Raw genomic sequence first — 26,933 nt, forward strand, 5'->3', positions numbered from 1 at the left:
GATCCCAAAACAGTACAATACATTTTATGCTATTTATTCCAGAAATAAGCAGTGGATTTTCCCAAGTCCATTTTAATAATGGCTTATGGATTTTTTTTTTTGTTACATTTGTACCCCGCGCTTTCCCACTCATGGCAGGCTCAATGTGGCTTACATGGGGCAATGGAGGGTTAAGTGACTTGCCCAGAGTCACAAGGAGCTGCCTGTGCCTGCAAGTGGGAATCGAACTCAGTTCCTCAGTTCCCCAGGACCAAAGTCCACCACCCTAACCACTAGGCCACTCCTCCACTCTTTTACAAAGTTAACCAAACCTTTTTTAAACCCTGCTAAGCTAACTGCTTTTTAACACATTCTCTGGAAACAAATTCCAGGGTGTAATTACAGGTTGAGTGAAGAAATATTTTCTCTGATTTGTTTTAAATTTACTACTTTGTAGCTTTGTTGCGTGCCTCCTAGTCGTGCCTCCTAGTCGTCTTGCAATTTTTCACAATCCTCTTGCGATTTGATAACTCTGAATAACTTTGTCTCATTGGCAAATCTAATTAGCTCACTTGTTATTCCCATATCTAGATCATTTATAAATATGTTAAAAAGCAGCAGTCCTAATACAGACTCCTGCGGAACCTCACTAACTACCCTTCTTCATTGAGAATACTGACCATTTAACCCTACTCTCTGTTTTCTATCCTTTAACCAGTTTTTAATCCACAATAGGAAACTACCTCCTATTCCATGACTTTCCAATTTCCTCTGGAGTCTTTCATGAGGTACTTTGTCAAATGCCATTTGAAAATTCAGATACTCAATATCGACTGGCTCACCTTTATCCACATGTTCATGCACCCCTTCAAAGAAATATAGTAGATTGGTGACGCAAGATTCCCCTCCACTAAATCCATGTTGGCTTTGTCTCATTAATCCATGATTTTGAATATGCTCTGTAATTTTGTTCTTCATAATAGTCTCTACCATTTTGCCCTGCACCAACGTCAGGCTCTCCAGTCTGTAATTGCCCGGATCACCTCTGGAACCATTTTTAAAATAGGCGCTACATTGGCCATCCTCCAATTTTCCGGTATCATGCTTGATTTTAAAGATAAATTACATATTACCAACAACAGTTCTGCAAGTTCATTTTTCAATTCTATCAATACTCTGGGATGTAAACTATCCGGTCCTGGTGATTTGCTACTCTTCAATTTGTCAAACTGTCCCATTACATCTTCCAGGTTTACAGAGATTTGATTCGGATTCTCTGTCTTGTCAGCATTGAATACCACTTCTGGCACTGGTATCTCTCCCACATCTTCCTCAGTAAGCAAAGAATTCATTTAATCTCTCTGCTATGGCTTTGTCTTCCCTGAGTGCCCCTTTTACCCCTGAGTCATCTAGCGGTCCAACCAATTCTTTTCCCGGCTTCTTGCTTTTAATATACCTAAAAAAGATTTTACTATGCGTATTACTTTTGCCTCCAACACAATCTTCTTTTCAAAGTCTCTCTTTGCCTTCCTCATCAGCGCTTTGCATTTGATTTATCATTCTTTATGTAATTTCCTATTATTTTCAGTTGGATCATTCTTCCATGTTCTGAAGGATTTTCTTTTAGCTTTAATAGCTTCCTTCATCTCACGTTTTAACCATGCCGGCTGTCGTTTGGTCTTCCTTCCTCCTTTTTTAGTGCACATATTTGGCCTGGGCTTCCAGGATGTTATTTTTGAACAGCACAGAGAGACAGAGCGGGGTTCACACTCTCCACAGCAATTGGACACAGCAAAAAAAGGACTGGAGAGGGCCCAATGTCAAGAGATCAGTCACCACACACAAGGGTAAGATGCTCCAAAAAACTTTTATTTGGACCCAACATGGTCTGTGTTTCGGCTGTATCAGCCTTCCTCAGGGGTCAATCGATTGATGTTCGGCGATATATCGATTGAAGGAGCCTTTAATGGTCAATTAGTAATAATCACAAAAGCTTTTGAAAGCAGTCCAATTTATGGGTCTGAAGGGTTCTGGAGGCATCTTTAGATCAAAACACCAAGGCGCTTCTGGAAAAGATTTGCCATCAATTTCTACTGGCAGCGCAGCTCCCTCGGATTGAATTTGAAAGAGTTCAACAGGTCCAGGGACATTGTGGCCTGCTTTCATCATTTCCTGATAAAAGAACAAGTGCTCCAAGTGGCCAGAAAGATGGTCCATATAAAATGGGAAGCAGTTCAGGTTGAAGCCTTTTTAGACATTTTGGCTACCATGCCAGTGGTAAGAATTTAGAAAAATTACTCAAACCCTTACCTTGCATAACATCCATTACCATTGGATGTGTCCTTTTAGACTTTCTTTTGCTGTGGATAATGCCTTGCATAGAGTCATGATGCTCCAAGAAGCTCAACTGTTACAGGACACCAACCTCCAACCAGCCTTAGGAGATCAGGAATCCTCAGCAAAAGTAACGATGTCTATAACAATGGCACTGACAAGAACAGAAAGGATATCAGTTGGAATGCCAATCAGCTGAATCTGCACCTAGGAATTTCTCTTGAACCAGCCTGGCAGGTCACATATCGGAATGACATGTTGCAAGTCATCATGTTCGAGACTCCTTGCCCCTGACTTGAAGCCATGGCCTAAATTGTGGATATTGACTGATATACTGATTAACTTCCGCAAACTACTAAAGACGCATCTCTTTAACAAGGCATACCACAAAGATCAACAAATGTGAACTCCTCTACATATATCCCGTATTGTCTTATTATATTTGCTTGTTATACTAATATCATACTTTTTCATTATCATGTCACCCAAGATCCTTCCATAATACAAATTGTTTATCTTATTATATATTTCCACTATTCATGATGTATTGTAAGCTACATTGAGCCTGCAAAGAGGTTGGAAAATGTGGGATATAAATGCAATAAATAAATATAATAATGGGGCCTACCTTCCTGAATACTAGATAAGCTCCAGGTTCTATAACCAATTGTTTGTATATTAAGAATAAGGGAGAGAAGGAGAGAGAGGAGGGAGGGTGAAGGCCCTTTTGGGGCCCCAAAGCCCCTACCATAAAAGAACCAGGGAGGGAGAGTACCCCTCATATTTTTCCAGTGAGTAGGTAGTTTGAAATAATAAGAAGACTTAAATTCTTGAAAATCCTGGCTACAGGGAAGTTTTTAACTGTGTTGTATATAAAACTCCCCCAGAAGGAAATTCCTGTTTTCTGAATAAAGAACTGTGCAATTTGGAAAAAAAGCTTATTCACAAAAACTGTTCTTTTGTGGAACTGGTCTATTGGGAGAAAATTTGGAGAAAGGAAGAAAATCCTCGCCGGAGATGCCCTGCCTGTGACAATGTGTCTCTGTAAGCCAGATGCACTAAGGTCCCGTGAAGGATCACTCTGTATTTCTACCTTGGTAAAATTTACCGATTTGGACATACAGAGGGATTCCCAAAGTGAATCGCATGCAAATGAGCTGGTTGCTGCTTTTGCGATCAGCACATTTGCATGGGATAGGGGGGAAAGCCAGTCAGCCACATAAGCATGTACAGAACAGCCAATCGCTAAGCGTGGCTGCTCTCCGCATGCTCAGAGCGGTGCTTGTATATGGCTTTCATATATGTAAAGAAGCTGTATGTATGAAAGCCGGTGTACTTTTTTTTTTGTTCTCGGGAACAGGGGTGTGCTTCAGCAGTGGCTGATGAGCAGACCCGAGCACTGAGGTAACCGTTGTTGAAATTTTCAGTTCTGTGGGTACTTATGCTCCCGGCATATTTAAATGGCAACAAACAAACAAAATTGGAATATATTTCAGTGATTGCAGCTTTATTTTCTCTACACTGCTGATCTGGGGGAGAGAGAAACAAAGCAACAGCTTTTTTTCAGAACCACTTCTCTCCTTTCTCTTGTGTGTTCTGCATTTTCCGGGGGCAGTATGAAGATTGAAATGTGGCAGCAGCCTCGCTGTATAACGAGGAGCTGAAGGCATGAATAAGGAAGGCTCAATGGCAGCTTCTTTTCTGAACCACTTCTCTCCTTCCTCTTGTGTGCTCTGCATTTTCCGTGGGCAGTATGAAGATCGAAAAGTGGCAGCAGCTTTGCTGTATAATGAGGAGCTGAAGGCATGAATAAGGAAAACTCTTTTCCCCTTTCATCCTCTTCCCGAACGACTCTCGTATTTCTGCCACTATAGAGGACCCTGCAGCTGGTGAGTACTTGAAAGAACTGTCAGGATCGACAGCTCCAGACCTCCTGTTAAATGTTCAATGGTAAAGGTGGGGGTTGCTTCTGTGCATCAGTCGGAAAATAGCTGTGCATCACTTTGCATTCCATTAGCTCATTATAATGACTTTGCATTCCATTTTCATTAGCTGCTACCGTGACAAGAAAAGAGCTTGCAGAACCCTTTTGTGCATGTCTCGCTGAACTCCGTGCTCGCTAAACTGGCTAGAACCTGTGTAAAAACCACAGTGATTGTTCATTAGGTTTTGTGCATCTGGCCTTTTATGAGCACTTTCTTTTACAGTCAAATTACATCATCATTACTAAACATTCTTCTCTAAAACTGAAAATTTGTTTCCAAATTCTTTTGTGTTGCAGCCATGACCATTTTCATTAGCAGAACATTATACCACTACTCTGAGAAAAAATACCTTTCTTTGACACCCATATCCAATTAAGGCTGCCACTATGTTTTGGTTAGGGGCTACTATAGAAATATTTTAGGCTCCTAACTGTGAAAGCTAGGCTCATAAATTGGCCTATGAAAATGTATTAGGAGTAAGGGCCTATCATTTATGCTCCTTGGCCCTCTTTTACTAAACTGCATTTAAATTTTGCAATTACAGCATATTAAGAGCCACAATTAACACTCAATAATTGTGAAGCCTCTGCACTATTAGAGGGTGTACCCAGCATCCTCCCATACAGTAATTTCAGAGACAAAACAATTATTCTGCAGATAAGACAGGGATATTTAATGGCTTCTAGAAGGTGGTATTAACTGCTCTACATTATCTGTGTGTTAAATGCTAATGCACAGTACCACTGATGAGCTGCTAAGTGGTAGATAAGTATTGCAGACTGAAATACTTTCTTGCCTAAAGGATCTAAGAACTTGGAATTATTACCAAGCAGCATATTGGAAAATCAGTATTTTCTCATCTTCAACTACTACTGAAGAAAGAGAAAGCTGGATTTTATTGCAACTAGGTGCTGGTTAAACATTAGAATTTAAATCCATCTTTTTGATTATTAGCTAAATGATTAGCAGAGACAGCCATATATGAAGTCACTGCTCTTGTAGGAGCCAATGGACTGGAAAAGCTTTTAGGGCATCAAAGAACTTTAAGAGCCAAAGTACAACTGAATGATGTTCTACTTCATGCTGTAGTGGGAAAGAAACCTATCCTAACATGCACCAAATGCATCTTAGGTAAGAGAGGTCTTCATAAAGATATTCATTTCACAAAGGGGATGGATTGGAGGGAAATCCTGTAAAGTATTTCTCTGATTCTTAGGAGGATTTTGCAGGACGTAAATCCAGATCTGGGTAATCTTCTAGGATCATTTTAGAGAGCTGAAAGCATGGTAAGGGGGGTAGTAAAAAATACCCTTGTAGTTCATAGCCCAGCATGGCAGGGAGATTACTGAATCTTCATATGAACAAGTGTCTCTGGGCAAGAATAGCACCCAGGGCATGAAATGGCATTACACTGGGGTGCTGGTAAGGAACAGATAGCAGATCTTTACAGTTGTAAATATATTAGTGGAAACACATTTACTGCAAGAACAAATGAGGCTGCTCCAATAGAGACAGGAAAACAGATGGAGAAGACTCATCAGCTAGCAGAGCTGACACAAGGTAAGGCTGAATGACCAGCCATTGCACAGGGGATGACTGTGTCTCAGTTAGTGAACAAGAGGATTCCTGCACTGGATCTGTGCTGTCAGCACAAAATCTTGCACCAGCGTAGTCTGATCAAAGTCTGTACTGGCCCATCATGCTAGTGTATCTGCATTGAGAGAGCATTGCAATGACTGCACGTGACAAAGAAATATAATAGTCAGTGATACTGTCCATCTGGGGTCTCTTTGATGGTACAGATAACACAAGAGATGGCTGCACAGATCTATGCTTGGAAGAAATGCTTTAAGCAATATCTAAGCTTCTCCAGCTCTTTAGAAGAAACTTTTGAGGGTGCCTTCACCTCAGGCCTGTGTGAAAGTGCAGAAGATAACTATGTTTTGGTTACAGAAACCTCAAAGGAGATTTATACCAATATAAAAGATGCTTGTCACTGGTCCCTTGTGGCTACAAGGGTCTGCGTGTCCAAGCCAGCTGATATCTGTGCAGACTATGTCCTCCTTTTTTCTTTCATGACAAGCATGAATCTCTTCTCTGCTTCATAGTGACTGCAGAGTTGGTTCAGATGGTCCTTCCAAACTCATGCAGACATTCTGCCACAGAGTATTCAGTTAGCTTGATTATGGTCTGAGCCCAAATAGATAAGGAATATGGGGTAGATGTCAACGTTCTGGATCTTTCTTCCATACTGAAGGCAAGGGCAGAATGCTGAATTCATCTGGGACATCTCATAGACGAAAACAAAAAACAACAAAATAAACTTTTTCTTTTCCTTCTTTATTTTTTTACAGAAATAAGGAAAAAAAATAATGAATCAGATACATAAAGGAGTGGAAAATCACTTGAGTACAGGACAGCTTTCTTTTTGATCTGCTAAACAGAACAGAAACATAAACTGAGGAACTGAGACAACTGTGCATGAAAAGGCTGTGAATGCTCAGAACGTTTTATCTGTGTGCCTGAGCAATCCTGCTTGTTGACAGAAAATTGTTGAGAAAGATGTGGTTCAGTGAAAGCAATAAACACAGTAAGGGTAAGGGTAATATATTTGCCTCATATTCTAGATTTGCATATTCATTCTTTGTTCATTCTCATTGCAGATAACTTCAAAGGTTCTACACAGAGAAATACTTATCAAAAAGTATAAAGATCAGGGGACATTCAATGAAATTACATGGAAATATTTTTAAAACAAATAGGAGGAAATATTTCTCCACTCAGTTAAGCTGTGGAACTTGTTGCTGGACGATCTGGTAATAGCAGTTAGCATATCTGGGTTTAAAAAAGGCCTGGACAAGGTCTTGGAGGAAAAGTCCATAGTATGTTATTGAGATGGGCATGGGGGAAGCCACTGCTTGCCCTGGGATTAGTAGCATGGAATGTTGCTACTAATTGGGTTTCTGCCAAGTACTTGTGACCTGGATTGGCCACTGCTGGTAGCAGGATACTGGGCTAGATGCACTGTTGGTGTGACCCAGTATGGTTATTCTTGCATTCCTATCTAAATTTTTATGGATGAAAAATGCCTCTCTTTAGAGCAGCCATAAGTATGAGCTGGCTTTCACAACATGCAAACAAAATAAATAGGGACAAGAAATAAGGCACAACCTATTCAATATGGGGCCCTTTTATTAAAGAGTTGTTGTGCGGCAACCCAGAACTACTGCAAGCCCAACGCAGCTGCCAGCAGTAGTTCTGCCTTGAGCATGTGCCATTTCTAGCGTTACAGAAAATAATTCCATAATTTCTAGCATGGCGCTAACCTGGCAGTAATCGGGCAACCTGGTTACTGCCGAGTTACCATGGAAGCCCTTACCGCCATCTCAATGGGTGGCGGGAAGTGCTCCCCCGCATAGCTATGTGGTAAGAATAATCTTACCGCATGGCCATGTCATTTTTGGTTGCTTTTTACCCACTGCAGTAAAAATGGCCCTGGCACACGGCATAAACGGCCCCCACCACTACTGCAGGGGCCTTTTTACTGCAGCTTGGTAGAAGGACCCCTCAATAAATACATCTCCATTCAAAGGTGCTAAACAGAAAACAACTCTAGGAAGGAAAAAGCCTCAGGGAACTAAAAAGGTTAGTACCTCTGTTCTACACAATCAATCATCGGCATAAAAACCTTCGTATATTCAAAACTCAACTACTCAAAATTTTCACTCAAACTTGAAAACGAAAACTCAAACATTTAGCTTGAAAATATATGTGTAGGTCTTCCTTTTAAAGATATGAAGACAGGTCGTTCTCTAACCGTCACTAGCGTTTTGCAGTCTTCTCATCAAAAACTACTACCTCAGGGAGTTATCTAGACCTTAAACTGTCTCTATTACATGCACCTATCGATATTTCTCATAAAGAAAATGATGCCTTTGATATATGGGATGAGATCTTGTTTGATCAGAGCTGAAAGCAGACTGCATTGAAGTTTCAAGATTAAATATTTCAGTTACATGAGTGAAGAGAAATAACACAGGTTCAACTGGAATTTTAATGAAACTGAATGTTTTTTGTATATGGTATTTGCTTTATCACTGGCGATATGCCATGACAGGTACAATACTTCCTACTAAACATAATTTAATTGCCTTTACTGATCAGTCTTCATATCATTTTACGGAATTAATACACCTTTAGCCTTGACAGCAACCTAAGATGGCCACATAATTGCAAGGTATGTTTGATTATACAGTGACATTGTCAACCAAAACAGAATGCAACATTTTGGAATTCCCAACTGCACATCTATTTACAACAAACATGTCAGCCTCCCATCAAATATAATAACAGTGTATTCAACAATTCTCTATAGCAAATATTATCTTCAACTGGAAAGGGTTCTTTTTTTCAGCCAGCACATTATTTTATTCAGCAATCCCTACCAGGCACAAGGTTACGCCAGCAGTTCATTCTATTAATAAAAATGTTTTAAAATTTCCAAAGAATAGAAAAAGGAACTGTATCAAAGAGAACCTTCCTATAGCAAGACTTCACTAAACCATGATCTGTTCCGGATACATAGCAAAATATGGGGGTAATTCTTTAAGGAGCACGCCAACATATAGGCACCAAAAACACAAGTAAATGTTCAAAACAAACAACACATATGTGCATAAATGACAGGATTCCAGCAATACACTGTTCCATAAAATAGCAATTAAATGCAATGGGAAGTAGTTTTAAAGTGGGAGTTCACATGTGTAAATTACAGAATATTATAAGTTATGCATGTATTTACACCAGCTCTATGATGTAAATGGTCACATCTAAAGTAAATGAGTGTATATGTCCTGCTACTCCAGTGTTTTATAAAGGAAAGTAGACACCTACATTCCTTACAGAATAAACTACAAATAAACACCCCATTATAGACTACTACTACTACTACTACTTAGCATTTCTATAGCGCTGCCAGGGTTACGCATTATAGAATACCCCTCTGTCCTCTGGATTCTTTACAGGTCCCCCAAAGTTGGGTGCAGAGTTTAGATGCATGCATAATACACAGTAATTAGTCAATTGGGTGCTAACAACTAGTTATTGAGGTTAATTACAGTTAATTGGCACTAATTTGAATTTATCTGCACATCTGCCTATGCACTATTCTATAATGCTGGGTGCCCAAAGGTTCTCGTGTGCATTGTGTAACCTAAAAATGGGTGTGGCCATGAGAGGGACATGTGCAGGTCAGAGGCATTCCAAATATTTAGGTACAGTGTTATAGAATATCAGGGTTATGCACCCAATGTGCATGCCAAGATTTACACTGGGTTTCAGCTGGTATAAGACCTTGCGCCTAAAGCTGGGTATGGGAATCCACTCCAAGTACTATCCTATAAAGAGCACTCAGCCTGGAATGCCCTTTATAGAATACCAACTTAGTGTGAATTTTTCCTGGCACCTAAATTTGGGCAGGGGAGCAAAGGAGCAACGAAGCCTCATGGGTGAACAAGGAGAAAGAAAGGAAGAAGTGAGGTCCAATCAAAATGAAGAATCCAAGATGTTAAAGCAGAGCAGTTTATTAAGAAGACTTCACACGGCCGTGTTTCAGCGATGACACCTGCATCAGGAATCTATCAACCTCTAAGGGGCGTTGCAGCAAGGTGTTATGTCAAAACACTTTAAATGGAGTGTTATCTGTTTACAAGTATATTGCCTAAGGCACTTTCCAGGTTCCTGTATCAGCCGAGGGGGAGAGGCATCAGCATTAAGTTGGAGCCCTGCATATAATACTTTGACCATTGTTAATTAATGTCAATTCATGCAGATCTATGGCTGCAATCACTGTGAAGTGGCTCAATAAAAAGTATTTTGGAAAAAAAAGTCCCAACCATGCTTCTCCCCTGTGTATGCCCATCTTGCAAATATTGATTATCTACGTTAAGCCGGTATTTGCAGAATAGCATTTAGGTGCCTTGCTAGCGCTTACATGGATATGTGTGCACATATGTGTAAGTGCTTATACTCTAAACACTTACGTGCATAGTTTACAGAATTGCCCTTCACATGGGAAATCCCTTAATAAATGGTCAGAACAACGCTTTCTTATTCAGTACAGAGCTGCCAGCTGATTTGGAATTTCTGCAATCATTTTGATTTTTTTTTACAGCAAACTAAAGCACAAAGAATCCACAAACACTAGGAACTCATATATAGTAGAAGCAGATGGCAGTGTATTTCCCAAGGTAGCATAAAGCACAAATCTTATCAATAAAAATCCTAATGTTGTAATTACAGTCATAATAAAAATTCTAAATAGGATTCCTCTCCCTTTTCCTTTCCCATCAGTTTCTATTTTCTCTCCTCCTCTTCCCCAGTCTTCTTTCTCCACATCACTTTCTTTTCTCTCTTAATTTTTTCCCCTTTTCATCTCAGTTTCATTCTCTCATATATTCCTATGGGTGTCTCTAGAGTTAGTTTTTCTCTCCCATGTGTAAAAAAGATACTGAAGAGAGTTATAACATACCTTAAAGCATACTTGATACATACTTGTGATCTTTTTTTTTTTGGTGAGTGCAATAGGGTGGGTGTGGTTGCAGTGGTAGACTGGGGTTGTGTGTGGCTATTTGGTTTTATGTTGTGGAGCTGGGGGTGGGAAGGCTGAGGACTTTGATGTGAGTTATTTTATGAAGGATCAAGATGAAGAGTGGTGTGGTGAACTGAGTGTGCCAATTCCGCTGTGGGGACATGGGTAGTATGGTGTAGATGGGTTATCACAAATAGATTAAGAGAGAATTTGGGTTGGTTGGAAGTACTGCCAAGGCTTATCTGTGAGGAGGTTATATGGCTATAGATTGTTTTGTTGAATGTACGCTCAGTAAATAAGAAGGAACAGTTGATTTATGAACTGATTGTAGAAAAGTGTATTGATGTGTTATGTTAGAAGAGTTTAAGAAAGGTTTGGACGGCTTCCTGAAGGAAAAGGCCATAGAATGCTATTAAATGGACGTAGGGAAAAATCCACTATTGCTGGGACAAGCAGTACAAAATGCTTTGCTCCGTGGATCTTGTCGGGTGATTGTGACCTGTATTGGCCACTGTCAGAGACAGGGTGCTGGGCTAGATGGACCTTTGGTCTGACCCAGTGTGGCGATGCTTACGTCTTATGTGCGCGAATTGAGGAGAAAGTGATGGTGACTATCTTATGCCACCAAGGTATCAGATATTTGCTAGAAATAATGCTGAGGGGAGGAGAGGTGGACTAGCCGTAAGAACATGCTCAACTTAGTTTATCCAGTCTGTGATAGATCCGACACTAGCAATCTTATTGGTCTATCAACCACCAAATGGACCAGTATCTTCCTCCTACAGCAGCAATAAGACTAACCCCAAATTTGGTTACTGAATTAGCGGTGTGTTATCCTTGGTTGCTGGTTTTGGGAGATTTTAATTGAAATTTTCAACTGAGGCTGAGGGATCAGTTGGGGAGTTTTTTGAGCCTATATTGGATTTAGGGTTCAAAAAAATAGTTAATAAGGTTAGCCATGTGACAAGGAATATTTTAGATCAGAGTTTTGTTCAGCACAAGATGGGCAGAGATTCTAATGGATTTATGGTGGGTAATGCATAGGTTTTGTTGTTTCTTGATTGATATTTCTAATTAAAATGCCAGATGGTATAGGATTTAAAGGCAGGAAAGTTTGGGTAGTTAGAGATTTTAAAAATAAAAATCTGTGGTTGTCTCATGAGGGGTTGATTAAAATAGATGAATTATTTTCTGGGGACAAGAGTAGGTTTACTTTAGAGTTGTGGCACAGGAATTAGAACATCATGTTTAGACCTAAATGCCTGCTAAATAATTTATGTGAGGGATGGTAGGGCTTCTCTGTGATATACAGGTGATAAAGAAAAAGGAGCAAGACGAAAGTTAATACGCTGGAATATCGAAAACAGATGTTCCAATATAGAGTGGAAATCTTAAAAGCTAACAGGGAAGTCTGGGTTCTAACGTGTAAATGTTTAGAATACTAGTGCATACATGATTAGGTGCACACTTATGTGTACATATGCCTAAGTGCTATTCTGTAAATACACAACTCTCTTACACAGCGCACATTTGCAAGTGGGGACATATACATGGGCAGGACATACACAGAGCCCCCTCTTACATGCATAATTTACAGAATACTGTAAGTTAAGCATATTTTGTATTACCTCTTGTTGGAACTATTTAAACTTCTCAAGAACAAATCAGTCTTTTTTTGTATATTTTCCTCACTACTTTGTCCCTTAACAGATCCTATGAGGATTCCTTTCTTCTTCTATTGCTTCTACCTACTACACAGTCACCAATCAGGGCACTGTTGTCATCATAGTACTGAACCACTGTTACTTGAAATCAAGGATGAGATACTGGTAAAGGCAGATCAAAGATTTGATACACTGTAGGTACAATTAAATCTCCTTTGACACAGTATCCCATCACAAATTATTGCAATATCCTGAAAGTATTGGAATTGATTCTCTGTTTTTGAAATGGTTTCGCTCTTATTTTTCTAGTTGTTCACATTCAGTTAGATGGAACCAAAAAAATCTTGTCAATGAGGGAACTGTTGAGAGGGGATTCTACAAGGATCGCTCCTCTCACCAACGCTAACTTGTATCTGGTTCCTCTAGCAAAATTATTAGATGGCTGGAACATCGATTTTCATTTTTTTTGCAGATGACATCCAGCTTGTCATCTTTTTGAAAGATGACCGAGAAAATGTTATTTTTGATCGTAACAACACACTTCAGATCATGACAGACCGGATATGTGAGCATAATTTGATTTTGAACATTCACAAATCATCTTGCAATGTAGATTTCTCACAATCATCATGTTTTATGTGTACTTGAGATCTGTGGAAAATCTTTATCATTGTTACAGAATGTAGTAACACTAGGTTTACCCTGGATAGTGGATTCAGTTTTAATGTACAAACTGGAAATGTTGTGGCATCTTGCTTTTTTTCATCTTCAGATGATACGTTAACTAAAACTTGTTTTAATCAAATGCAATTTACTGAAGAGCGTGCATGCCTTAATAACTAGCAGGCTGGATTATTGTAAATCTCTTTTCAATGGTATAAGTAAAGCAAGCCTAAACATGCTACAGTTAGTACAAAATACTGTAGCTAGGATAATAACTGGAAAAATGAAGTATGATCACATTACACCTATTTTAAATCAATTGCATTGGCTTCCTGTAGCTGCTCATATTACTTTTAAAACATTATGTTTGGGGGTTCAAATCATGTCTCGGTCTCCCTGTTTACCTTTCAAATAACTTGATAAAGTATACACCTCAGAGGACATTACATTCATCTCAAATAGGGTGTCTTCAGTTACCAGGGCTCAATGTAATTAGGCTTTCAATGACAAGGAAGAGAATGTCTTCATTTGTGGGCCCTTCACTTTGGAACTACTTATCAGATGAATTACATAACGCTTCTTTATATTTTATCTTTCATAAGCTTTTAAAAATGTGGCTGTTTCAACAATATTTTAATTAAGAATTTGTATTGCTTTGATTATATATTTTTGGATGGTTGACTACGTTTTGTTAGACTGAATTTGTTATCAATTGATTGCTTTTGCATACCGCTTTAACACATTGCATAAAGTGGTATATAAAATTAATAAATACAATACAATCCAAGGCATTTGTGCAGTACGGGAGCTGGATCTGGGTGCCTATTTTATAAAGGTACACATGAAAGGCAGTTCTATAAACGAGATGCAAACATTTATGCACATGATAAATGCAAAAATGTTTAGAATACTAGAATTTACTCATATATGCATGCACATACACATTTAAATATCAATATTCCACCTAAGGCCTATTCTGTAAATACCTGCTTATCTTGCATAGTGTGTACTTGCAAAGGGCTGGGGCATAGGTAGGGCTCCCATTTATCCTTGAGGTTTAAGTAGCATGGAATGTTGCTGCTTTTGGGGACTCTGCAGGTATATTGGGCTAGATGGACACTTGGTCTGACCCAGTATAGCATGTTCTTATGTTATACACATCATTTACTGACTACTGTAACTTATTAGTGTCACTGCCACATTTAGGCACTCACGCTTATGTCAATTCTATCACTGGTATAAGTGAGGGTGCTTAGATATTAAGCGTGCTGATAACAGGTTACACTTTTACTCTATAATGGAACCTAGACACCTTGGTTCCATTATAGAATAGGAGGCCTACCATGTGGCCTCAGGGCACCTAAATGGAGGTGCCCAATTATAGAATTAACCTCATAGGGTTTATGTTCCATATTTTGGCACTCATCTTAAGTATATGGACACACACTGATGCACCTTCTTTTTGCCTTTTGAGAGCATCATTACACCAGTTGATAATGATAGAAAAAATGGAGTGGAGGGAGTGACCAAATGTAAAAAAAAGATTGCTAGAAAAATGTGATTATATTCAGGTCTTCTAGCCCAGAGCATGGAGTAATGTGTTAATCCAATCTAATCTAATATGGGCGTTTCTATTCCGCTTAACTGACCAAGCAGCTCAAGGCAGATTACAAATATAAATGGAAATGGACAAATCCCATTTGAATACAGAACATTAAAAAACAACCAAGATATGCTGATAATTTAAATACGTCTCAGATATTGCCCAAATAAATACGTTTTAACAGCTCTCCTAAATAAATTACCCCGGGATTCTATATATCATGCTGAGATTCCTGTGCGGAAATTGAAGCAAATTCCATAACAATGTGCATAAGCTAATTGGTTAACAAGCTAATCAGTGCTGACAATTGGATGTTATCAATTATCAGCACTAACTGGCATTAATTAGAATTTACGCAAACCACTTGCTAAGCGCAAGAAAAGTCCATAAGCCATTATTAAAATGGACATGGGGAAAATCCATTGCTTATTTCTAGGATAAGCAGCATAAAATGTACTGTACAGTGTTGGAATCTTGCCAGGTATTTGTAACCTGGATTGGCCACTGTTGGAAACAGGATGCTGGGCTTGATGGACCTTCGGTCTGTCCTAGTATAGCAGTGCTTATGTACTTAGCATATTCTGTAACGTGGTGCACATAAATTCTAAGCCGTATAGTTGAAAAAGGGGCGTGGAATAGGCAGGGCATGGGTGTATCTAAAACCTATACGCGTTGTTACAAAATTCACCCGCTCTACGCCTAATTTAGGCATTGGGATTTACACCAGGTTTTACTTGGCATAATTGGCTGCGACTAAATTTAGTCAAATGGATCGGCACACAGTGTATTCTATAAACTACATAGAAACTTAGGCTTATTCTATAAAGTATCTTCATTGTTTGCCCTCTAGTCCTAGTATTTTTGGAAAGAGTAAACAAACAATTCATGTCTACTTGCTCCACTCCACTCATTATTTTATAGTCCTCTACCATATTTCTTTTCAGCCATCTCGTCTCCAAGCTGAAAAGCCCTAGATGTTTTAGCCTTTTCTCATAGGGAAGTCGTCCCACCCTATTTATCATTTTCGTCTTGAGATCAGCATAATGATCTAGGAGCAGAATAAAGATAAATCGAGTTTTAAAGGTACTCTGGAGATAGTCCATACAATATCTTAAAGACACATATTAATAGCTTAAATTAAATTCTTGCCTTTACTGGTAACCAGTGTAACCTAATCAGAAATGGGGAAGTGTGATCAAAAGCTCTTCACACCCCCCCCCCCAAAAAAAAAAAATCAATTTAGCTGCTACATTTTGAACAATTTGTATTTATGTAAGTTGTGAATCAGTTAATCCTAACAGGAAAATATTGCAATAATCTATTTGGCTTAATCACTGACCACTATTGAATGATTTGGCTGCTATAAGTGGAATAAGTGCATCTTGACCCCACTGGGGAGATCTGTAAAGGGGGGATTGGGAAAAGACATTAGAACTGTGTGTGTGTGTGGAGGGGGTGGGTTAAATATGTTTAATAAAGATTTGATGGCCTAAGAAGTCAAGGTCAATTTTGTGGTGTGACTTCAGCAGTGGGGGGAGAGGGGGGTCAGAGAAGAGGGTAATGGGGTTTTCTTGGACTGGGGAAAATAAATTTTTATTGTATCACCATTATGGGATTTAGTGGCTTGTAATTGTAAAAAATGCTGTGTCTGATGATATATTGGTAATATTTTAGTCTAAGGCAATAAAAAGACCAGACATAAAAAGGCATCAATTAGACTTCTCACACAGGCACACTGTAAAAAAATGAGGCCCAAAATGTAGCAAACAGCAGCAAAAAGGATAGCTTGCAGAGTGGTAATTCTAAACAGGTTCATGAAATAGTTACAGTCTTTAAAGATCTCAAGCCAACTAATGGATTGAACTAGTAAACATGCAATACATAAAGGGGATATTTATTAATATCTTGTGCACAATAACACCATTATCACAAGACAGCTATCACACAGCCCATAAGAATAAAATGGGCCCTCAGGCAGATAAACAGCATTAGTGAGATATAGCTGGCCATAAACTTATGACCTGATCCTATCAGGAGTTGGAAAGGATAAGATTTGAGTGGTTAAGGAGCTTTTATTTTCACAAAGAGCATGCAGGATGAAGGAGCCAAAAAAGTGACGGATCCTCAATGTCATTTAGCAACACCTCACCTTTACGCAATTCATTTTCCACCATACGTCAAGATGCATGGACACAGTAAAATGTTTTCCAGATTACTGACCTATTATAGTAGGATTCGTAGCATGAATTAGCAACAAATTATATTTGTCAACAAAACAATGGTTTGTTACAATAAGTGCTAGTATGTGAAATACTTTTTTATACTTTTTTTTTAATTAAAGCAAATGTTCAGAACAGTTCCCAGAAAAATTTCACTCAAGCACAGTTGAAAGATGGCTTGTGACAGTCAAGTTTTATAAGAAAACATACATATTTTTCAAACACGGTTCAGAAAAATTATTTCACTTACCTCCATTGCTCTCTTAATATAAGGAATCTGTGTACCACTGTCAAGATCTTCATTTATTATAAGCCTTCGAGCCCATTGCCCTGCTCTGACAACACCACTGCCATGAATCAAAACCATGAGTTTTTCTGTATTCGTCATTGCATCTTCACTCATAAAGATAAAACTCTTTGGCTCATTATCAGTCGCATCCACCTGTAACAGGAAAAACTCAATACTGAGCAGGCTTCAATAAAATACAAGTGGTGGCATCTGAAAAGAAAGTCAAGGACAAGAGGCCATAATATTCAGCTAGCAGGAGATTGGTTGCAAAAAAAAATCAAAGGAAATATTTATTTACTGTGATGGTAGTAAAGGCATGAAATGCCGTAGTCAGAACCAAAACTGTTGCACAATGTAAAAATGTATTATTTTAATGAAACTTTTAAAATAATTATACCTAAATATACAAACTTGTAAGGAAATAGAAATTTAAGCATGCTTAAGGCAGATGCAAAAGGCAATGAAAGATCATGGGTGGCAGAGCAGTAGGGTAAAATATAGATAACTAGTAAAAAAGCCCCGTTTCTGATGCAAATGAAACGGGGGCTAGCAAGGTTTTCTTCAGAGTGTGCATGTGGGAGTGTCCCTGCCCTCTGCCCTCTCTCCCTCCCCCTCCCCCCTCCGAGTCCAGTCCTTCAGTGTTAAGTTTCCTGCTGTGCTGTGTTTGTGTTACAGAGAGAGTGAGGGCGTCTCTGTCCCCTCCCCCCTCTGAGTCCTTCACTGTTAGAGAGAGGGATTTTGTGCTGTGCTGTTTTCCTTCACTCATGGGGAAACCGGATATCTCTGGCGCTTCACACTTCCAGCTGGAGGCTTCATAGAACGTTGGGGTTGCCTTTTATATATATAGATTAGTGTTGGAGAACATATAGAAACTCATATGTTCATCTAACCAGAGGACCAAAAAGGTGAAATGACAAACCAACTTGTGCAAAATGGAGGAATAGCTCTGTCATGCTCACAAGAAAAAAAGAGCATGATTAACCAGCATAATGGCAGAACTTTTGTACATACTCAGATATTACCAAGCAATATGGCACCTTGCCTAACATGGGTTGAAGGCTAACCTGGTTACACTCAGCAACTAAAAAACAAATGGAAAACAGTATTTTCCTACAAGCATTCATGTTTATTCATCTGACAGCTGAGAGATATATTTAGCTAAAGCGGCATACAGGGTGAGGCAGAAAAGGAGTAAAAAGTAACCCCTAGAGTTTTTTGCCATTTCTCAGCAACCACTTTGAATTTCAACAAGAAATTGTACGTACTTATTTAGTCATCATACTTACATATTACTATTAAACAACATTTAATTAACTTAAGCTATGATTATGTTAATGACATTTTAGCGTTACTACCTAGCCATTTTTGCAAGTTAAAATAACGTCATTCAAATAATACAATTAACAATGTGTCAGTTTCGCAATCATTGTATGCCATGAGTGGGAAAGCGCGGGGTACAAATGTAACAAAAAAAATTGTAAATGCTCACAGTGTCCACCCCCAGCTTTAACACAGGTCTTCAGTCACTTTGGAAAGTTCTTAACAGCCTTGTCAATTGGTCCCTGTGGCAGCCTGGCCCAGAACATCTGCAATGCCTTCTTGAGTTTGGCGATTGTTTGTGGCTTTGGGTAGAACTTGTGAAAGGCCTCCGACATTGCTCCCCATATAAACTTCTATGTCACTGTGACATTATTAACAGTAAGCTGGTACCCATATTGTTTTTTCATTGAAATTCCAAGCGGTTGCTGAGAAAACAGCAAAAAACCCTAGGAGGTTACCTTTTTTATTGCCTAACCCTATAGGCAGAAACAACCAGGGAGATTGGGGATAGTAACTGATATTATATACTGGCATCTACTAGGAGATAGTGGGGGGAAGTTATCAAGCTGCATGAGGGTTCTAAGTCATGTTATTTGCTCCTTAATGCATGTTATAGGGTTCTGTGACTTAAATTACTATAAAACAGTAATAACTAAGTCACCGCAGAGTGCATAGCAATGAGAGGCAAAACATGCAAATGCATGTAAAGCAACTCATCACTATGAAATTCTATAAGACTTGTCATGAACAAGTTAGAATGGAGACCCTTAGGTACATGGAAACATGATCCCTAGTGGCAGTACTACAAGACTACTGCTAGGGTCACCAATTTGAGAAATGGCACTGGCAAGGGCAGAAGCTACTGAAGATCACGCCTGCCCAAGGACCCACTAGAGCACCAGGTACTACCCAATAGGTCCCTGGGGTTGGAGAGTCCTTTGGAATGGGGTTCTGATCAGGGGGCTTATGCTCAGGGGGCTTGAGTTAGGAAGGCTTGAGATTGGTGGAGGTCTTATGTTCAAGGGGTATGAGATGGGGGTGGTGGTGGGACAGCAATGAAGCCTCTTTAAGATGTGGTCCTGGGGTTTCAGTCCTCAACTTGTTGGTCTGATGCAGCATGTGAGGTGGCTCACAGGTTGTATTAGTCCTTCAACATGGGCGTCAGCAACCTGTGGTACTGAGATACCACAGGTTGGTGATTCTCATGGTAAACCAAGGTGCACTAAAAGCTCACATTTTGAGGCACCATGATAACTTGACCCCTATGTTAATTTAGGCTCATATTTACTAAAGTTCAGTACTGTTTTGCAGCTACTATACATTTGATGCAAAAACGAATGCACAATAAATGCAAAGTCTGTGTGATAACTATTGATGGCATGGCCAACATCTGCTCTGCAGTTACCACACAGAGAAGACCTTTACTGCACGTTAAAAGTATATTGTGGCTAGGATAGTTGCATCTGAGCTATCAGCAATGCACCAAAGGACCCTAACATCCATAAAGAAGATCCCCCAATACAGCCCACTGGCATCAAATTAGAACCTCATGGAACCTCCTCTCATAGCCCCCATGAACAAATTAATAAGCCCTCCACCCCCAGGGCCCACCCCACAGACAACCACAATGCTCTACAACCCAAGCTTCTAGGTTCTTATCTGGAGACTCCAGTGACTTCTGGAGGGCAAGTGTGATCCCCAAATGCTCCTGCCATATCATCGGTCCAGATTCAAAATGGCAGCTCTGACTCATAACAGTATTCTTGCTGTTCTACTGCTTGGGGTCAAGCTGCCAAATAAGGATAACAATCATTTTGAAAATGGGCCTCTAATAGGGCAGTAGTACCTGATTGTCATTCCTGTCCCCCTCTGGCTACCAAAGACTCTAGAACAAAGCTTACCAAACTGTAGGTCGGGAACCCAAATGGGGTCATAAAACCCACATTTGAGGTCATAATCTGGGTGGACTCTCCATAGGTGCATCATTATTCTGCACCTTCATGTGGTCACAAAATATGATATAATATTAGCATTTATATTCCACCAAAAAAGGTTCAAAGCAGATTACAAGAAATCAATATATAACAGACAATGATCACAAAAGTCAACAACAGAAAATTATTGTGATAGATATTTTCTAAATAAATAAGTTGTCTTTTTTTTTTTAACCAGGTAGGAAGATAAGATTTTAACTCACTTGGTAAAACATGTGAAATCTTAACAGCCTGATAAGATTAATATTTTCTTGAACTGCACACCAAAGAAGGAGGGGGAAAAAAATCTAGCGAGGTATCCCTGCACGATGTAAGGGAAATAAGAATAAACTCAATAAATATTCTGGGTTCGAACCATCAAATAATCTGAATATCAAACATGCTAGCTTAAATTCAATATGAGCCTGAATGGGAAGCCAATATAATTTAATCAATGACAGAATTGCCCTCTCAAATTTTTTGAGATGAAAAATCATTTTTGCTTCAGCATTTTGAGGCATCTAAAGTTTAGAAAGCAGTTGGGGAGAAAGAGAATAATATAATCCATTACAATAATCTAAGTATGACATAATCAGCGATTGAATCAAAACAGCAAAATGCTTCTCAGAGGACAAGGTACATATATTACGAACCTATTTGAGTTAACACAAAAAAACTGTTCCAACAACAAAGCTGTATTCAAATAAACTCCTAGCACCTTTGAAATGTACACCACTTCTACAGAAGAGCTCTTTGACAAAGACAAAACATCTGGAATGGAATTTTTATGTTGATGTAACCAGAGTAACTTGGTCTTATCTTTATTAAGCTAAAAGTCATGAATAATACTATAATCCTCAATCATAGTAGATGACAAACTATTTCCAACAGGATTCAATAATAACATATCATCTGCATTAGAATACAACTGTGCCCCTGAGTAGAGAAATCACAGCAAAAAGATATCATATAGACATTAAATAATAATGGAGAAAGTGGAAAGCACTGTAGAACACCTCAAGGCGGTTTCCAAGTCTCAGACAATATGTCTTGTATTTTGACTTGCCTATTATATAAGAACTCTCTGAACCAATTTAACACTTTCCCAGTAATGCCCATAGATGAAACTCAACTGTATCAAACACTGCTGTAAGATCAAACTGAAGCAAAATCGCCACTTTCCCTGTAGAAAGAATCAATCTAGAATCGGTGATCAATGACAGTAGAGCTGATTCTATACCATGGACAGCCCTAGATCCAAAATGTAAAGGATTAAGGTAGCTATAAATTTGCAACAAATTGGACAACATCTTTGAAACAATGGCCTCAGACATTTTCGCATGTAAAGGAATGCTTGCCACAGGTCTATAACTGGCCGATTGTGATGGATCAACAGTAATCTTTTTAAGAATAGGAGTCAAAACAATACCACCTGCTATAGTTAGAACATGACCCAGTTGTAAAAGATCATTCTGAAAGGAAGCTGGATCCTTCATTAAATAGGCTGGATAGCTATCCAAAAAGCACAAAGAAGCTGATAATTGGATTTGGACACTATCATTGGGTCATGGCCACAAAAAGATTGACAAGCACTGCTCTAAAAAAAAAAAAGCCAAGAGCGGGGTCTAAAGGACTGTGGTAGCCTTCTGGGAGTTGTGGGAGATGAGGGGTTGTTTAATTGATGTCGGTGGCAATGGTCAGGTCCAGAGAGTTTTTAATTTGACATCAGGGTACTCTGGGGGGGGGGAGTAATCCAAGGTCCAGGGGGTATTTTATTTGATGTTGGGGGGCTGTGTGGAGGTTCTTAATTTGATATTAGGAGGCCTGTCCGGGGGGGGGGGTCTACATTTTAGTCGTAATAGGTGCATCACAGATAGAATGGCATGGCATGACAATTCACAGTAATTTACCATGTGCTCACTGCAAGTGATGTCCACATCTATAACAAACCCATTCTCCACCCATTTCCCACCAAACAGCTATCATGTGAATTAACACATAGTAGGGGTATTACTGTGCAGTAACTGTTACCACATGCTAATTCTCACACTAACTTTTACCACGCTTTAGTAAACAAGCTCCTGTGTCACCTTTCAGTCTCACTTGCTTTGCCTTACCTCTCTGTGTCTTTTTCAAATTTTTTTATTTATTCTGATTTCTTAGAGACCACCCCTTTTCATGATGGATTTATTTTTAGCAAAAAATATTAATTTGGTTTTTAACCTGTTTTAATCAAAACTGTTTTTTTTTTTTTGTTTCTTCCTGCTTCTATTCTAAGAAGAAAAGAAAAATAAGGTTTTATTTGTTAATTCATTATATTTGGAACCTTTTTTCAAACCAATTTGTCTTCAAACAGTGGCAATTTATTACATAAAGCCTTCACTAAGAAACACACCTAAAAGGTCATGCCTATGAACAACTCACTGTATTGACATATCAGCCAAGAATGTCATCCAATTCAATCACAGTGTGACTAAGTTAAGAGCACAAACTGCAATCTTTCATTTAAAAAAAATAGGAAATGTGAACTTTGAAATTAACACCATTCTTAAATCTATATGAATACTGCAACTCATCAAAAATTTACAAAAAAGGTTTAATGATATTGAGTTATTCTTGTGTAATTCAGATGGATTAAAAGAATATGCCAACATTTTACCTGCTACTGAAGGGCTTGCCTACATTCCTTAAATCAGTGATCTTTATTATTTTTCAAGCAGGATCCATTTTGGCCCAAAAAAAAAAACCCACCCTTCACTGTGAGAACCATGGGCATGCTAGATAAAATGGCTGGCACTCTAGGCAACAGGAAACGGAGGGGAAGTGTAACCAGTCCAGCTGCTTAGGTATACTCAATAAGACATTTGTAATTAAAAAGAAGTTCAGTCCCCCAAGTTCTCTATCTGGAAAGGTCTGCTTCTTTGTAGATGATACCAAGTTCTACAATAGGGAAGAAACTCCTGAAGGTATAGATAGCTTGAAGAGTGGTCTAAAATTTTGCAGCTAAGATTTAATGCTAAAAAATGCAGGTTCATGCATCTGGACAGCAAAACTTGAGGAGGTGCTTCAGTATAGGAGGTGAAGTACTTCTGCGCATGAAAGAAGAGTAGAACATCAGGGTGACTGTACCTGATGATCTTAAGGTGGCCAAACAGGCAGAAAAAGTGATGGCAAAAAACAGAAGGACGCTTGGGTACACAGGGAGAGAAATCACCAGCAGGCAAAAAGATGTGATAATGCCTCTGTATAAGCTCTGGTGGGGCTTCATTTAATGTACCATGAATAGTTCTAGAGACCGCACTTTCAAAAGAATATAAACAGGAAGGTCCAGAGGGTGGCTACAAAAATGGTCAGTGGCCTTTGTCATAAAGCACATGGGGACAGACATGTATGCTTTGGAAGAAAGGCAAGAGAGGGGAGATATGAAAGAGACATTTAAATACCTCCATGACATAAATGCAGAGAAGTTGAGTTTCTTTAAATTGAAAGGAAACTCTGGAATGAGGAAGCATGGCATAAAGGTGAAAGGGGACATGCTCAGAAGTAATCTAAGGAAATATTTCTTTACAGAAAGAGTGGTAGATGCGTGGAACAGCCTCCCAGTGGAGGTGATAGAGACCAACACTGGATTTGAAATCAAGAAAGCCTGTGGACAAACACATGGGATCTCTAAGGGAGAGAATGATATAGAGGGTGGTATGGATGGGCAGATTGGATCTTTATCTACCATCATATTCTATGTTTCTATCACACCCTAACTCATCTGCCCATAAAACTCTCTCTATATCCAATATCTTCTCCCGACTATACCTGAAATTTATACAATTACCTCCCAAATGGTTCAAATTCACTGGGGTTGTGCAGTGCCAAGGAAAAATAAAACAGCTTTTCTATGGGCAATGCCAGAGGCAAACCTTCAGGGAAGACTAGGGGCATGTGTCTATCAGAGATGAGAGTCAAAAAGCCACAGTTACAGTCCACAGGAGCCACCACTGGTCTCAGGCCTTACAATGAAGTATGCGGCTTTAAATGCTATCTTCTATTGCAATAATTATATCTTTAACAGACCACAGTTCAACAAATTCTAAAGGTTATTGAAAGGCTATTTAACCAGAAATAGGTAAAATAAGCAATAAAATGAACTGTAAATTATAATACATTTTTCAAGAGAGACACGTGATGATCTTGAGGTGAGCGGACTCATACCAGCACAGCTCCTTCCCTGACCATTTGCAATATTCGTTTATCATTAGTGTTTATTAATTTTTCCTACACTGATGTTATTGCACAGCAAGACAAACTGGTTTACAATAAAATTGAAAAACAAGCAACATCAAAGAACTCCATTAAAATAAAGGAAAACGCAAAACATATCATTTAAATCAAGTGAACAAAAATCACACAACTGCAAATACCAAATAATACAAGACTAACATAATACAATAATGATTTTTAAACAGCACTTATAACCTTATGAGAGACAGGCTCTAGTAGTAGTAGTAGTCTTTCCACTGCTAAACTTAGTGATGCTGACATGAACTTAGTGATGCTAACAAGAATGAGACTCAAGAAGTCTGGAAAGATAACTGAAAAAAGTGTGTTTTCAGAGCAGAATGAAAAAAAGTAACTGGACTTTCCAGCTGGATAAGCTGTGGAAGCAAGTTACATAAAGCAGGAGAAAGGAAGTAGAAAGCAGAGTTACGTGTGAATTCCTATCTAGCTCTCGATGGAGATGGCAAAACTAACCTATTATCGATCAAAGATTGAAGAGTGCAAGTTAGAGTGTAGGTAATAGTTAGAGAAGCTAAATAAGAAGGAATAGTTGTATGAAACTCTTTGTACGTCAGGATAAGAATTTTAAACGTAACCCTATATTCTACTGGATGCCAGTGAAGGCGTTGTAGAAGTGGGGTAGCCCTATCATATCTAGAGGCCTTAAAGATAATGCAAGCTGACGTATTTTGTAACGTCTGAATTCTTTTAATATTTGCTTTAGTGATACCTACATAAGTTACATTACAGAAGTCATATCAGGTGTGGACATATGCATAGAAAAGCACGTGTAGAGAATCTTGATCAATCAGATTTCTGATTGATCTACGATGGCATAGAAAAAATAAACCAACTTTCATGACATTAGAAACATGAAGTCCAAAGGAAAAAGTCAAGTCAATAATAATTCCCAAATATTGAAATGAGGATAATGGAACAATATACCTATTAAACAGGAATGGAGTCACCAGAGGTGGAGGTAGAGAGCCTGAGATTCAAATTGCTGTGGTTTTGTCTGGATTAAGGATTAAATGATGTTCTAGAAATCAGTTAGCCACTTCCCTGAGACAGTTTTGTAGAGGCATCAGATCGACTGAGCATGGGTCAGTGATAAATTTGATATGGGAGTAGAGGGTAGTGATGAGCAAGAGCTGTTCAACTATAAGGAGCAGCGCTGGATATTCACATTGAATACAGTACTCCTTGTGTGCTTCACTTAGAGTTGGATTGGCTGTCATTGATATAAGAGTTACAGCTGATTGGTTCCTGCAGTCAGGTGATCATATATAAAGGAAGTTCCTGTCTCGGGCACTATATTGTAAAAATACTGAGTATGATATGACACTCGAGCAGTGATTGCTACTGATTGAGCAGCTTGGTAATTTTGTGGCTTTAAATTTCGTATATGCTTTAATTTTTGTATTTCATGGTTTTGTTTCAGTCAGTGGTGACTCATTTCACATGAGCAGTCACCACTCGTGGACTCATCAGTGTCGTCACTGGTTGGATCTTTATCTATTTTCATCAAAGATGTTATTTATTACTATTTGTTTATAAAACTAACTCAAAATTATCATATGACTATCTTTATAAGAATGTTTATACCTTATCTTTGCAAGGGCTATTCTGACCCCACACAGGACCCATTGCCAACATGGGCCATGTTTTGCAATAGCTGTTTCAAAGGCTGGTCCTTAAATCTAAGAAGTAAACAAACAGGAGACAGTCTACTGCTGAAACAGAATGGACAACCAAACAGCAGCAGTGATCCAAGGAAGGACAAACACAGCAACAGTTTATCCAAATGTCAACTTTAAAGGAAACAGAACCCAACCTGGCCAAGTTTCAGAAAAACCTTTGTCAGGGGTTACATAGGTTTCCACAATGCATTCACAGATTCAAAGCATGTACTGCAATACCTGCATAGAAAAAGCTCTGGTCCAATTCCAAAAGTCAGTAACCACCAAGTCTCCAGCCCAAATTCAAAAAGCACAGTTAACTTGGTCAGGTTGGGTCCTGTTTCCATTAAAGTTGACATTTGGA

General features: G+C 38.9%; 1 protein-coding gene across 3 annotated transcripts in view; it reads right to left on the minus strand.

The window, feature by feature from the left end:
* Positions 1–26,933, minus strand: part of FAM172A (family with sequence similarity 172 member A) — a 636,319-nt gene that overhangs the window by 503,723 nt on the left and 105,663 nt on the right. For all 3 annotated transcript variants that reach the window (XM_030193388.1, XM_030193389.1, XM_030193387.1), the window contains exon 6: positions 17,287–17,478. In XM_030193388.1, coding sequence (XP_030049248.1) covers positions 17,287–17,478 — 192 coding nt within the window. The remainder of the gene's footprint in view (positions 1–17,286; positions 17,479–26,933) is intronic.

Source organism: Microcaecilia unicolor, chromosome 2 (assembly GCF_901765095.1).
Source record: "Microcaecilia unicolor chromosome 2, aMicUni1.1, whole genome shotgun sequence".
Taxonomy (NCBI): Eukaryota; Metazoa; Chordata; class Amphibia; order Gymnophiona; family Siphonopidae; genus Microcaecilia; species Microcaecilia unicolor.